At 41.8% G+C, this 14,537-nt stretch overlaps 2 protein-coding genes across 4 annotated transcripts; both read right to left on the reverse strand.

Moving 5' to 3' along the window:
• Positions 1-382: 382 nt before the first annotated feature.
• rpp14 (ribonuclease P/MRP 14 subunit) lies at positions 383-5,690 on the reverse strand. 3 transcript variants are annotated; one of them, XM_005749481.2, is made up of 6 exons: positions 5,527-5,690; positions 4,814-4,936; positions 4,641-4,725; positions 3,062-3,138; positions 2,865-2,943; positions 1,024-1,146 (listed from the first exon to the last, which is right to left on the reverse strand). In XM_005749481.2, exons 2-6 carry the CDS (start codon positions 4,903-4,905, stop codon positions 1,090-1,092), a joined length of 390 nt encoding a protein of 129 aa, XP_005749538.1. In that variant the 5' UTR covers positions 4,906-4,936; positions 5,527-5,690; the 3' UTR covers positions 1,024-1,089. The 3 variants fall into 3 exon arrangements, with proteins under 3 accessions (XP_005749537.1, XP_005749538.1, XP_013770480.1); XM_013915026.1 differs by having other exon boundaries at positions 4,814-4,966; positions 5,527-5,689; XM_005749480.1 differs by lacking the exons at positions 2,865-2,943; positions 3,062-3,138; positions 4,641-4,725; positions 4,814-4,936; positions 5,527-5,690 and adding an exon at positions 2,230-2,453 and having other exon boundaries at positions 383-1,146.
• A 767-nt stretch (positions 5,691-6,457) lies between these two features.
• On the reverse strand, positions 6,458-14,232 carry LOC102199043 (abhydrolase domain containing 6, acylglycerol lipase). The gene is made up of 9 exons (XM_005749482.1): positions 14,076-14,232; positions 12,488-12,618; positions 10,786-10,945; positions 9,710-9,823; positions 9,381-9,513; positions 9,140-9,297; positions 8,248-8,302; positions 7,560-7,660; positions 6,458-7,083 (listed from the first exon to the last, which is right to left on the reverse strand). The coding sequence occupies exons 2-9, from the start codon at positions 12,604-12,606 to the stop codon at positions 6,904-6,906; spliced, it is 1,020 nt and encodes a 339-aa protein (XP_005749539.1). The 5' UTR covers positions 12,607-12,618; positions 14,076-14,232; the 3' UTR covers positions 6,458-6,903.
• Positions 14,233-14,537: the final 305 nt, after the last annotated feature.

The raw sequence follows: 14,537 nt of genomic DNA on the forward strand, positions 1-14,537 counted from the left end.
TGGCCAGATTTAGCACCGAGCATCATTTCAGTCCAGCCGAGTGTTGTTGTTGACCATGTCAATGACTCTTCTAGGCTTCAGTTCTCAATGCTAACCGGGTATACCTAATGAAGTGGCCGCATAAGGTTCACTTGACTGAACAGTTCTCCAGCTTCACTTTGCAGTGCTCAAAAAGTGTTGTTTCACATGATTAATCATGAAACATGGAAATATTAACATGTCATTATGTTAAGTAAACATAATAAAAAAACTTACCCTTATAATCAGCTGAAGGAAATGAGTCAGTAAAAAGAAAAATAGAAGGATCACAGTATGGTGGAAGGAAAGAAAGTTGTGTGTGTGTGAGATGTGAGTGAACAGGTGGGTATAACAACACAAGCAGGTTTGAAAAATTCAAAGACACATTTATTATTTTATCTCCACACAAAAGATTTCAAAACAATAAACAAAGCAGAGCTGGAAACAAATATTAGATGCTCTGCCTATAAACATGTTTTTCTTGCTTTGAGCAACAAACAATAATAAAGTCCCTCGTGTACAAAATACTATTTTGAGGAGACAGTGAGGGGTGACCACCTCCTCCTCTCACTCCTGCTGCTGCTGCTCCTCAGGCAACATCACCATCACCTCACCCTCCATCACCACTTTATCCTTAACGGAGCACGTTACAGCAATGAAGGCGAATGACATCTTAATCTTGCGGACTTCGGCTTCGGCCAGCACCTCCTCTCCAACGTAGAGTGGTGCCGGGAAGCGGATCTCCTGGTACAAGAAGATGCAGCCTCGACCCGGCATCCTGGTGCCGAGCACGGCTGAGATCAGGCCGTTGATGAGGACGCCGTGCACGATAGGTGTCTCAAACGAAGTGGTGCTGGCGTACGCCGGATCCAGGTGGAGGGGGTTGGTGTCACCTGTCAGCTCAGCGAACGCCTCCACGTCACGGGAAGAGAACGCTTTGGTGAGGGAAGCTCGCTGGCCAATGTGGAGTGACCGGCTGAGGTGAGGAGCCGCTGCGATGGAAGACAGCGGTTTATTAAAGACTCGCCTCCACAGGAAACTCATTGCGGAAAAAAGAAAGCTCCTCCGGCCTCAGTCGAGCTGCAGATCCCGACTGTTTCCCGTCAGTGCCAAGAGGAACGGAGACACCTGAACACAGCACAGAGCAACAGAAAGATGGTCTTTATAATGTCTTGGATGAAATATTCCTCAAACACCAATGATGCAACATTACTGCAACATTCCTTAAATTAAAGGAGACCTAACTGAAACCTTTGCAAAATGCACAACTCAAAAATCATCCTTATGAGGCTTGGTCACGATTTTCAGGCTTTAAATTACAAAAATGTTATTGTTTTATGGTTGGAAGCTTGTTTCTATAACAAAAACAAAACAAAAATAATTTTTGCCAATCATAAGTCAAAATTTTGGCGTTTTAATCTCAAAACTTCAACTTTACTGGAAGTTTGGCTCATTTTTACAGGAGTTTTAGTTAGTAAGTCAAAATTCTGAGATAATAATCCAAAGTTTTGACCTACAGAAAGAACAAAATGTTCGTTTTCCATAATGGGCCTCTAGGGGAGAGACAGCGATCTGAGCTGTGGTCCATGCATCTGTGAGCCCTTACAGAGCACCTTGAGAAACAGGATGTTTCTTTTAGCCACACCAACACAATCTTTGCTCACAACTGAAACTTAATTCCACACAGGATAATCCAGCATCAATTGCAGAAGCACCAGCACAAGAGGCTATAGTGCCAAGACATCTAAAAAGAGCGGCCTTGCTGATACAGTCCACGAGACGCTCTTAAGGGGAGATCAGCAACTCTAAATGAGTCCCTTTCTGAAACTTTTTCAGCACACCTTGTATATGAGACAGAAATATAAAAGGGCAACGTCCTATTTAAGTCAACGATGATGTTGCATGCCTCCCAGTCTCTTTCTCATGGTGGTGAACGCCGCATGATTGCAGCCTTGCTATTGTGCGTCACATGAATCCCTACTGATCACCTTATCTATTGTATCCTAATTTAATCTAACAACAGCAGCTACAAAAAGAACAGTTACATATTTTTTTGGCACTAATCTGTTTAAAACAGAGTAAAAAAAAATACTGCTTCATCCTCTTTAAACCTCATAGTGCACACTTAAAGCAACTTCTTCATTACTTCATTTTAAATCCACAGCAGCAGTGTCCAGAAAAGCAAAATGAACAAGAACAAAAAAAGCTCACGTATCATCTGTCGAGATTAAAGCTGATGCACAGGAACTTTCCTCTTCAGCTCAGGAGTGCGAATACAGAACATTGTTCTGCACAAACATATGTGTAATGCTTCCACACGGACGTAATTTTTTGTGCCTGGCGGCAGAGATAATCGCCTCAGAGGTCATGTGGTTCGGGAGGGGCGGTAAAGTATTCACAGCTGATAGTCTCAAGGTCGACACAGAGCTTTGATGCTCGGCACAAAAAACACACGAGACCCAACCATCAGAAACTCTGTGGAAGGTGACTGATTGGTTGTTCACAGACTTGTGGCTCAGAAGCTGAAAATCAGTAAAGAACTTCACTTTGTTCACCTTCATTTGCAAACAAGAGACTATCCTACAGATGTGTATATTACAGCATGTTATACTAGCACAAGAGAGGATAATGTGCATCAAATTAGCAGCTTTAATGATGACAATCTGGAGGAAAAAATGTTAAGATTTTCAGCAAGTTTGGTAGAGTTTATTTTTCTGCAAAATATGTAAACTCTATTTATTTGTCATCACGCGTCACGATTCTTTAGTCTATTAACTTCTCTAGGAGTGGATCACCTCTGAGAAAATTCTTATTATGAGAGAAGAGCGGGGATCAAATCTGCTGACCTGCAGGACTCTGAAGGCACAGGCCTTGTTCTGGTAGGAGCCGAGAAGAGTCAGGGAGCTCCACAGCTTCACCAAACTTCTGCAAACACACACAATAAAAGAAGAAAATGATACCAACAAGTGGTGGTTAGTCTGTTTCAGTTTCAGCTGTCCCCACCACCCCACCCCGCCCCCTTTCTCTCATGGTCGGTGGTCACCTGCTGTAAACACGGAGGAGAGCGGTCAGGGTGTCCTCATCGTACTTCAGGACGTCAAAGTTTAACGCTGCTCCCACCTGAGGAGTGAAAACAAAGTAAGAAAAGCTAAACTGCATCCCTCCACGCTACGCATGAATTAGGACCCTGGATTCAGATAGTTTGGACTATCCAGAACATCTCCCTTTCCTTTTCATCTGCTTCAATCTCACCCTCCACATTCAGCATCTTCCTCCTCTGCACACGTCCAAACCACCTCAGCCTTGTATCTAACTTTTGCTCTAAACTGAGCCTGAGCTGTCCCTCTGATCTGCACTCATTTCTAATCCCACCCATTCTGGTCAATCCCAATAAAAATCTAAGCATATTCTGCTCTGCCTTCTTTTTTTTATTTTATTAGTGCAGTTTCACTCATGTACTTTCATGTATTCTGTCTTGCTTCCATTCCTCTTCTCTCCAGCACATACCTCCACCTGCTCCCTACTCTAACTAGAGATCACAATTTCATCTGTGATCATCTTAGTACATGGAGACCCCTGGCTGACCTCAACTGTCAGTTTGACATTTACGTGAAGATACATTATCACAAAAAACCCAAAAACAAACAAGAACAAGACTGATCCAGATCACCACAAACAAACAGTCACCTCAAAGCTGGGACGAGCCCCACATCTGGTAGAATACACTATATTACCAGAAGTATTCACTCACCTGCCTTCACACGCTTATGAACTTGAGTGACATACCATTCTTGATCCATAGAGTTTAATATGACATCAGCCCACCCTGTGCAGGTATAACAGCTTCAACTCTTCTGGGAAAGCTTTCCGCAAGGCTTATAAGTATGTGTTTGTGGCGGGGTGTGGCCTGCGATGCCGCTGCAGGTGAGATGGACTCTACGGCATCTACAATCTACACCACTACAAGTAGTGGTGTACTTTACAGCACTCCACCCGATGCTTTGCTTGGCCTGGCTGCAGCTGCTTGGCTACGGACACCCATTTCATGAAGCTCTCTACGGACTGTTCTTTGATCTAATCTGAAGGCCACATGAAGTTTAGAGGTGTGTAGAGATTGACTCTGCAGAAAGTCGGCAAACTCTGCACACTAGGGCATAGAGACAGCATTTGCTGACCCCACTCTGTGATTTTACATAGAATACCATTTCATGCTGAGTTAGCGTTGTTCACGCTCGCTTCCACTTTGTTAATACCTCTAACAGTCGACTGTGGAATATTCCTTAGAGAAGAAATTTTACAAGTGGACTCGTTGCACGGGTGGCATCATATTACGGCATCACACTGGAATTCACTGAGCTCCTGAGAGCGACCCATTCTTTCACAAATGTTTGTAGAAGCAGTCTGTATGCCTGGGTCCTTGATTGTATACACCTGTGGCCAAGACAGTTACTGGAACAACTGAATTCATTGATTTGAATGGGCGAGTAAATACTTTTGGCAATATAGTGTATTTAATGCAAATTAATCCTCACATTATACAAAGGTTCTGAAACTCAGGAGAATAAAACAAGTAAAACAAACACAGAAGCTCCTTAACTCCTCACCGGTCTTCATGGTCTCACCTCTCCATACAGAGACTTCAGGCCTGTGATGATGAAGTACTTCAGTTCAACGGCACTTAGTCTGGTTGACTCATCCTCCAGCACACTAAAGACACAGAGGAAAAAATAAAGTGTGCGTGTGTGTACAAATATCAGCACAACATCAAACTCTAAAAATACGATGAGGAACTTACAGGCGGACCTTCAGGTAGTGGTACGGTGAGGCGTTTTTCAACACGACCCGTTGGTAGACAGACGCTTCTTCCTTCTCCTCCACCTGTTTCATTCTATCAGAGCATCAGTGGCTCAGCCTCTGTCTGATGAAGAGCAGCAGGTGGATCAGCTGACTATAAAAAAAAAAAATCAAAACAGTGGCGCTTACAGAGAGTCTCTTCGTCATGTCTGCATTTTATCGTTAGCCAATAAATACCTGTACTAAAGCAGGAACTGTGTGCGTTACACTTTATTTTCCACAAGCTTGTGAGGGCCTGTCAGTGTGTACTATCAAAGACTTGTAGCAGCAGGTGTTTAAAGCATTTTGCAAGTATTTTAGTTACGGGCTGGACCTTTGGACAGCAGCTTTGGGTAACAAAGCTGCTGCATTTACACAAAAGCAAACAACAAAGACAAACAGGAACACCTCAGAGGAAACCTGATAAGCTCTAAAATATTACGTTTTGGGAAGCCCAGAGATCTGACAGTGAAACGTCAATAAAAACACGAGGAAAACTCCGTACAGCCTTTAAAACCCGAAGCTGAAAGCGGCTAACCCTGGACAAGGTGAAACCGTTAGCTTCAGCTAAGTTATTGTAGCTGCTAGCTGATTCTCTGTTATCGACTCCGCACACAGAAATGAACGTTTTTAATTTGTTCTGAAGATTAATAAAAGCAGAATCACTTCACTCACCAGCTGCTAAAACGTGGAGGACACACAGCGTGCCGAGAAGTCCGCAGTCCCAGAGAAACGTCTTTCACTAAGGGGGAAGGGGACCCCAGCAGCGCATGCGCAACCAGCTTTTGCAAAGACGTGTAAAACTGCAAGATGGATCACTCTTCGCCACGAGACGGCTTATTTTGTCTTGTACGTTGAAAACCGGATATGGAAGCTTGTTTCTGCCACTGCCACAAAAAACAAACAACAGTACTAACTCTGACAAAATAATTTAAAATTAATTTGTGAGTTTTTGAGTTATTGAATCAACATTTTGAGGTAATAATCCAAATGTTTTTTCTAATGGATGACATTTTTCTCTATGAAAATAAAAATTAATTATTCATTTATTTTATTTTTTTAATTTCAGGTTGTATTTGACAGGACTTGATTCGTCGCCCTCAAAATGTCAAAATAACATTTACAACTTGTGTAACCCTAACCCTAACCTTTCAGTGGTGCTATTAAATAGCATATAGCATATTAAACTTCACAGCTTGAGCTTACATCATTCATCTTCTTTGACACACATCCTGCTTTGATCTTGAGTGGGCCAGACCAGTGAAACTCCTCTTGCTGTCAGTGTAAAAAGAAGTTTAACTACATATTCAGTCCCAGCTGAACTGCTACTTTACTGCAATACATTGCGCAAACTAGTTCTCTCTACTTTTTTCATCTTATTTTCTTTTTAATCATGTTACTTTTAGTATTTTAATCATGTTTCATCTCTTCAAACACATTTCATTGTAATGCTGACCCTGTACTAACAACATGTGACAAATAAATCTGAATTGCAGGGCCTCGTGAGCAGTGACTACTTCCTGTGCATCTTGAATAAATTACTTGATGTGTTATGTCTTCCAAAATGACAGGATTTTTCAACCAACAATCTTAAACACACAAAATCTTTTAATTCCACCATTTTTTAAACTTTATATATTAAAGTTAATAGCTAAAGGATACAAATCACATATTAATCAACAGTAAATGTTTCATTGTAAATTCAGTCTGATGTGTTTTTGTGATGTTAATTATGCAGTCAGTCCACTGCATAGTTCACAAACAGCTGTAAACAGAAGACTACAATGCAGTTTTCTGAAAGTGAAACATGAAAACGAGGATTGATACCATGACATTAAACTCTAAAGATTATGGATATCAGCCGCCTGCAGGGCAGTGAGTAAAAGTCATACAGATGAAAACATCAGGAATATCTTAAAGTAAAGTAATACTTTTGTGCGTTTGTTCAGTTTTTTTTACAGACATAAACGTTGATGTAGAAATCTCATCATACTTCTCCTCTCCTTCATCATCATGAGGTCAGGGGTCGGCGTACAGTTCAAAGGTTTTTCTTCAAGAAACTTTCTTTACGTTGCCATCGCTGACTGCCTGCTCAGACAGGAAGTCCGTGATGAGTTTGGCAGCTTTTCTCGGTCGCTCCAGAGCCACAGAGTGACCACAGCTGTCCAACACTGTCACCTGGCAGTGAGGCAGCGCCCCCTGCAGCACAGCGGCGCCCGAAACGTCCAGCACCTGAGAGTTCAGACAAGTGTGTTACAGCTCTGTGTGACGCTGCAGCACGGCTTTACTGACACACTGAAATATCCCAACACCACATGACGGAGATTTACAGATTTACAGATATTCATGCTCTGTTGTCAATTCGTATAGACTTCCATATTAAAATGAACTTCGAACTTTACAGCATTAAAAGGCATATTTACAGCCTGGCAGAAATTGTTTTTTATTTCAACAGTACAATTTAATTTTTTTCTATCTTATTAATATGGATACAGTTAAAGTTTAAACTTCTCTCAACAGTGATTCAATAATTTAAATATGAAGGACGTAGTGAGCACAAGTAGATGAGGAGGGCCACTTGGCAGGTCTGATGACCGGCACCCCTAATTCCTTTTTTGTTTTTTTTTAAAGAAGCAGTACATCCTACCCGCAAAGGGCAGAGACATCGTTTTCTAATGATCGTCACTGCTGTGGGGTTGTGAATTTACCTGGTCTTCCTTCCCCCAGATAACCTGCAGGGGCACTGTGATCAGATGCATGTTTTCTTGTAGCGAGTGGCGAGACTTCTCCCCAACAATCTCCATGAACACTACACACACACACACACACACACACACACACACACACACACACACAGGGGCAATGAGTTACTAAAGGGAAAATAATTACTGCAGAGTAGAAGTAGACACAATCTGCTTTTCTCCCTGCTTCACTGTCTTTATACAAGTGAGTCATATCAAAAGTGCTTTCCTTCACTAATTAATTTATCTGAAATGTCAAATAGAAAATAATGAAAAAAGGCAGGAGGCAAAGGGTCAGATCAAATCCCTCAGTAATCTGTGACTGTCGATGGAGCACTGCTTGAACTCAATTCACTTCAATATATATAGCACCAAATCACAACAGCCGTCGCTTCAAGGTGCTTTATATTGTAAGGTAGAGACCCTACATTATTACAGAGATGCAAGCATCTCTGCAAGCAACCCAGTAATCATATGACCACCTTTGAGCAACGACTTGGTGATGGTGGGAAGGAAAAACTCCCTTTTAACAGGAAAAAAACGCCAGCAGAACCAGGCTCAGGGAAGTGCGGCCGTCTGCTGTGACCGGTTGGGGAGGAGGGGAGGAGGACAGGACAAAGAGAAGAAAAGAGCAGGTGATGGTGAGCGGACTGACCTTCTTTGTAGAAATCATTGTTTGGGATCCTGTTGGCAAGGAGACCGCTCAGCACCTAACAACACACATGCACACAAATGCAAATAAATAAAAAGAAAGAAAGAAAAGCAACAGCAGTACTGGCAGTGTGACTGAGAGCAGGTATATTGTTACAAGCCTTAAATGCAAAGTGACCCAGAAGTGTCTGTGTGATGGTTGAATTCTGTAAATACTAAAGCAAGCTGGAGCATCTTTTGTGGAAGGAAAGGAGGTTCAGAGGAACAAAATATCATACTCTCTAGGATGCTACTCTCTGCATTCATATGCGCCTTTTGTAAAGTTATGATGTCTTTTGTGAAGCACTTTGCAATGTGGGTTTATGAAACTGCTCCATAAATAAAGATATTCCCACATCAATGATAAAAGTGAAGTAAGGGTAGCATTATAACTCAGTTCATTGCAGATCTTTCTGTGTGCAGTCTGCATGTTTTTCCTGTCCTGCTTTTCCAGCTTCCTCTAGCAGTCCAAAGATATGCATGTGAGGTTAAGTGATTCTAAACTGGCTGTAGATGTGAGGTAGATAAAATGCTTAAAGTGCAAAGAATAAAGAATAAAATAAAGCAGATGACAGTCTGCAGGATGAATTTGGAAGAGGAAGCTATTAAAAATAAGACAGCCACTGAGAACAGGGTGAAGTATTGTAGTTAAACTTTGGTCAATTTTAGCTTCACCACAGCAAACCGTAAAACCCACAGTCACATTGTTTAAATACTTCAATGTGATTTCTCCTAAATCCTTACAAATTCTCCTTCACATCTTTCCTTGTCTTAATGACGTGCTGATACAATGAATCATGCGGATAAGGAAACTTGTGAAGTCATTTCTACTGTGCCCATGCAGCTCAGCCCTGTACCTGTCGGGGGAGTTTTGGGGGGGTGTTACAACAGAGTCTCAGCATGTCCTTGAGCTCCTGAATGGTGGTGGGGACGAGCGGGATCGACTCATCCTTCTCACCCATCTCCAGCTCCCTCAGGCGACTGATGAACTCCGAGTCCGTCGGGTAAACCAGGCCTGTTTGGGAGAGAAGATGAGGAAGAGGGATTATGCAAACCTGATCATCATCAGCAAATGTAAGGTACGTCTGCTGAGTTTACCTGCCGGGCAAACCAAGGTGACACTGGATAGGTGGGTGGGGTAAGTGGCAGCGTACACCCCTGCGACGTTGCCACCCATTGACGTGCCGACCAGGTGGAAGGGTCTTTTATCGAGACCGATACTCTGCACAAACTACACAGGAAGAAAAACAGAGAGGTGAGTTTTGAAACAGGACAGTAGCTCAGTGCTGCTGCTGTGGTCCAAACCTGGAAGCCTCGCTTTGATTACAAGAATAACCTCCCCCTGAAAGATATCCCAGTGGTTTTTCCAAACTTATAATTATTACAAAGTGTGCAAGTGTCACACACACACACAAATTTGTACAGACCTGGTGGATTCGTTCAACCTGACCGCGGATGCTGTAATCCTCTGGACCGGTGCGACTTGTCCCCTCGTGTCCCGGCATGTCCACACACACCACATGTTGGTTTCTAGGGAGGAACTGGAGGAGAAAGCAAACACTAGTGATGGTAAATTTGATTCTTTTTACTGAATCGAGTTTTAGTGAGTCACTCACCAAAGTGAATCGGATTTTGTGAGTCATTTGATTCACTGAGTCAGTTGACCAGAGAGTGCAAAAAATTTACATTTTCACTCAAACTTAATTTGTTTAAGTTTGAGTGGGGGCGGTAATGCGCCTTAACATTGGTTGCCAACCAAGAAGAAGAAGAAGCTGTGAGCCAGGAGGGGGTGAGTGAGTGAGTGAGTGATTCGTTCGCTCGCTCTATGATTCAGCACAGGAGGGAGGGGGTTAGTGAGTCCTGAGTGATTCGCTTACGCTTACGATTCAACACAGGAAGGGAGGGGGTGAGTAGCTCAAATGTGCTGTTAGCATGTTAGCAGAGCGATGCTACTGTGAACTGAGGAGCTATTTTCTTGATGTGAGCTTCTACTCACATCTACTTTTTCTTCCAGTTCAGAGCAGAAATGCTTTTGTTAAGAAACTGGCTGTTGTTTTTTTCCCCCCCACAATTTTATTATAAGCTAGATATATTTCTACTAAGCGAATTAGTTTGCTGACAGAAACAGGGATGAGTCAGTGAGTCAGTTGGGCTTGTGAATCATGATTCATGAGTCAGTAAAGTGATCCTTGAGTATTGAACGATTCGTTCACGAATCGAACATCACTAGCAAACACACCAGAGGCTCACTTACATACACTTCATGACAGAAAGGCTGGAGAATCACCAGTCAAATCTGACAAAATCTGCTTCAACAGTTATAGATTTTTGCCCAAAGGTAAGATTTTACAAAGGGGACAGCTTCCACGTCTCCACGCACAATTCACCAACCCTGTGTTTCCAGATTTACACACAGCTGAGCTGAAGTTCCTTTTTTAGCAGTGAAAATGCCACTGTCACAAACATGTACATCTGATGTTTTGATTTATTTTCGTGTAAAAACCTTGACAACAGGTAGCCACATATCCTTGGTGGCAGAGAAGCCGTGGAGCAGCAGCAGTGATGGTGTTGCGCCTCCTGGTGCCCCGCGTGTGGAATAACAGAAGTGGTAATTCCCACTGTGAGAGAAGCGGACAACCAATCCGAGCCTGCGGCGCCAATACCTGCAGAGATTTACAGGTGAGCCGTTATAAAGTCTCATGTTCTGGATGTTCAGTGATTCCTGAGGATTAAACATGAGGCGATCCATCCACTAACATTATGAAATAAATCATGTGATTGTGTAGTCTTTAAAAACAAGATCACTGTTTCTGAATTTTCTCTGACTCTGATCATCACATCCTGCAGCTGCACATGGTTTCATATGAAAAGGGTCATTGTGCAGTCAAAACTGGTGTGAGATCACATTAATGGGAAAATCCCCCCACAAAATAAAAGCACACTAGAAAATTAAAGGTTTATCATGAAAAGATGATGACCTGTAGAAATCATTTTATAACTGCTGTTATGAAAATAAGAGTGATGCTCTGCCACTTATTTCCATAGTTTGTTCATGTGATTGTTTAATAATTTATTGTGCAACACTTTGGATATTCATATCAACCACAAATGCAGCTTCATTACTCAACATAAACATAATAAGGTGAATTTCTGCTACCCTTACAACGGTCAGGGTTAAAAAATAAAAACAAACAAAATAAAAACAGAGGTCAGGAACGGTCCCCGAAATCTGGGACCAAAATGATCTCGACAGATAAAAATAATCTTCTACACAGTCACAGATTCACTGTTAATTCTTTGTACATGTTTTTCTTCTTCTATTACATGTCAGTGAGTCAGCACTTTGTGTGTGTGTGCGTGTGTGTGTAAGACAGAGTGAAGCAACATCAGTAATCCAGTAATCAGCCAGCATGTAGTTTTTTTCACAGCTTAGTCTAAAGTTCAGAAGGAAAGGTCACTGCTTTGGCTCTTTCACAATAAAAGCATTTTTGAAGCTGTATTGGAACACAGGAACTACATTATTTTCATTCAAATGTAACGCGTGTCCAGTTTGTCTGCTTGTTGCTGTTGAAGGCTTTATCTGGTGGGTTTAGTAACTTTGAAGAAAATTGCTTGGAGTAACATTTATTAGATTTATTTTCATAAAAAATAAGAAAAATGGAAAACCACTGTACAAAAGTCCTGAGCCACCAAGTCTTTTTCCTGTTTCCTTATCTTAAGAATGGCTTCTTGGCAGCCACCCTTCACTGACACCATTTCTAATGATACTTCAGTGAACAGTGAAGAGATCAGCCAAAGGGTCAGATAACTCTTATGGTCCTTTGTCAGGTCTTTGCTGGATTTTCCTATTTCTTAAGGACATGACTCAGATACTGCTACGGTTTATCAGCTGTAATTTTTCAGACCTGTAATTTCTTTATTTTTCCCTCATGAAAAGCAGCCAATGTCCAAAGAAAAGGTTAGGAAGACCTCCAGAAGGCTGGACACCTACTGATGATGACCACTTAAAAAAATCACAACAAAGTCTGGCTGCTTGGAAGCAAAACATGAGAAATAAGGAATGACTTGAGACTTTTGCAGAGTACTGTAGGTGGAAAATCTTTTCCATTTCTTCTGCTATAATCCAGTGGTGTGCCTAAACCAAACAGATACAAGTCTAACCCGCCTGTTTGTTCTCTGTGTGTATGTCCTCTATGTGCCTTTACCAGTTGTACGCCTTGAGGAGCGCTCCAGGCCAGAACAGGAAGGAGGTGACGAAAGCGAGCACGGGCACAACCAGGACACCTCCTGCCAGCATTATCATTTTGGCCACATTCAGCTCCATCGTTGCAGCCTCCTTTAAAAAAAAAAAAAACAGATCACAAACTGCACTCTCAGCTCAGTTTAACTGTAGATAATCAAGCAGAAACTGAATAATTTATTAGTCCCAGATGAAACTGTGTCCTCACAGTTGCTCCAAGACAGTAAGAAGAGTAACTACTAGTGTTATACTGTATAATAATAATAGAAACAGACGCTGAGTACTGCATCCAGAGTACTGAAGTGACAAAAGTCCAGTTAAATCACTCAGTCTTGCCTCAGTCAATGAAACATTTAGCTGTAAACAAACATATAGTCAGGGAAATGTGCTGGTTTATTTATGCCTTTACTCCAAAAAAAGACAAAGCCTAACTTAAGCTGATAAATAAAAAATATTCCCATAGCTTTCCAAAGTTATGGCATCACTTTTTTTTTACTTTTAGTGTAAAAGATCCATTTTTCCACTGCAGAAAGCAAAGGTGGGAAAGCATTTTAAGTGTAATTACATTGCTTATAATAATAAAAGCTTGTAATAAATGAAATTCAACTCACTAAAAATATAATACAAACTTCTTGTAGGTTCCCTTTAAATACATTTTAATTATACTTAAATGCTTTGAAAAAAAAAACTGGATGAAAGAGAGCAGGTAGAGCTGAGTGTAAAATATGAACCCAAAACTCAGTAATAGGAGTTGCCTGCTCAACCCAGTGAGCTAAACCACCATATGTTAGCTTGTTTCTTAGCTCTAATTATCAGGCACCTGCGTCCGTGGCTTCCACACAATATGTCATAAATGCAGCATTGAACCAGGCTTGATGGGTCAAATATGGCAACTTATGGTAACAGCAAATTGACACAGCAGTTGTTAATAGTTAACGTCGAGGTATTACTTCCATCTTTCATATACAGTCTATGATTTTGACATGAAATCGCAATTAATGCAAGTGCCACAAAATCAACAGGATACAACAGGATTACTTAACCCACTGAACAACGTCCAGCGCTGCAAGCCCAACCCAGAAAGACACTGAACCTTTGAAGCAGCTGCAAAGTTCACAGTTTCCGGAGAAAGCACCTGTAGGGGGAATGTGCTTAAAAAATAAACTACTTCTACTCGTAATATACCATAGTAATACACAGTAATCGGGATTTGGAGGTTTGCTTTGATGTAGAAATCAGACCAAGTAAAAAAGTGCATTTGTTAGGAGTTTTTTTAAAGGTTAGAACCGGAAAATGAGTAAAACAAGTTTACATTGAGAAAAAAATGCGGAAGTTTCCTTTAACCGTAACGGTCACAGGCTTAAAGAGACAAACTTCTCTTTTTGAATATTTTGTTCACTGAGGGTTTGATGGTAGAACAGCAGATGCAAAGGTTACATTAAAAACTCGTGTCCTTTTAACCTGCTGAAAACGTCACATCGGACATAACGCGGACACCTCAGGCTGAGCACTATAGCGGTTTATCTACACCTGCAGGGTCAGCGGCGCCCTACCTGTCAGGGTCCTCTTCGAGCTGTCAGTGCCGGCTGTCCTCCATTCAGTCCGCTGCTCTTCCTCCTCTTTCACCTAAATTACATAACAGCCTTTCATCCGCACTTAAAGGGATACTGCAGAAGAAAAATGCTGTGCTGCATTCAGGTGCCGTCAGAAACAGAGGATGTGTGATGTGTGCGAGCACGTCCACAAGAGGGCGCCAACATCTACAGGCAGCTCTTAGAGAACAGCACTGATGCTCCAGAATTTCTGTCGAAGTTAAAGCAATTTATATATTTATTTTCTTCAAATGAATGTTTCAGTTGATTTCTGTCCAGTGTTTTGTGGCTCGGAGGGCTGGCAGATCCCCAGTTTCAGACTGGGAGGAGACAAAAAGCCTCGGAGGGTTGCATAAGAAAGGTCATTGGCTAAAAATCTGTGACCAACCAAATGTGCTGATGATCCTGCTGTGGTGAGAAAGC

Source organism: Pundamilia nyererei, unplaced genomic scaffold (genome assembly GCF_000239375.1).
Source record: "Pundamilia nyererei isolate P.nyererei 1_Seehausen unplaced genomic scaffold, PunNye1.0 scaffold00246, whole genome shotgun sequence".
NCBI classification, from domain to species: domain Eukaryota; kingdom Metazoa; phylum Chordata; class Actinopteri; order Cichliformes; family Cichlidae; genus Pundamilia; species Pundamilia nyererei.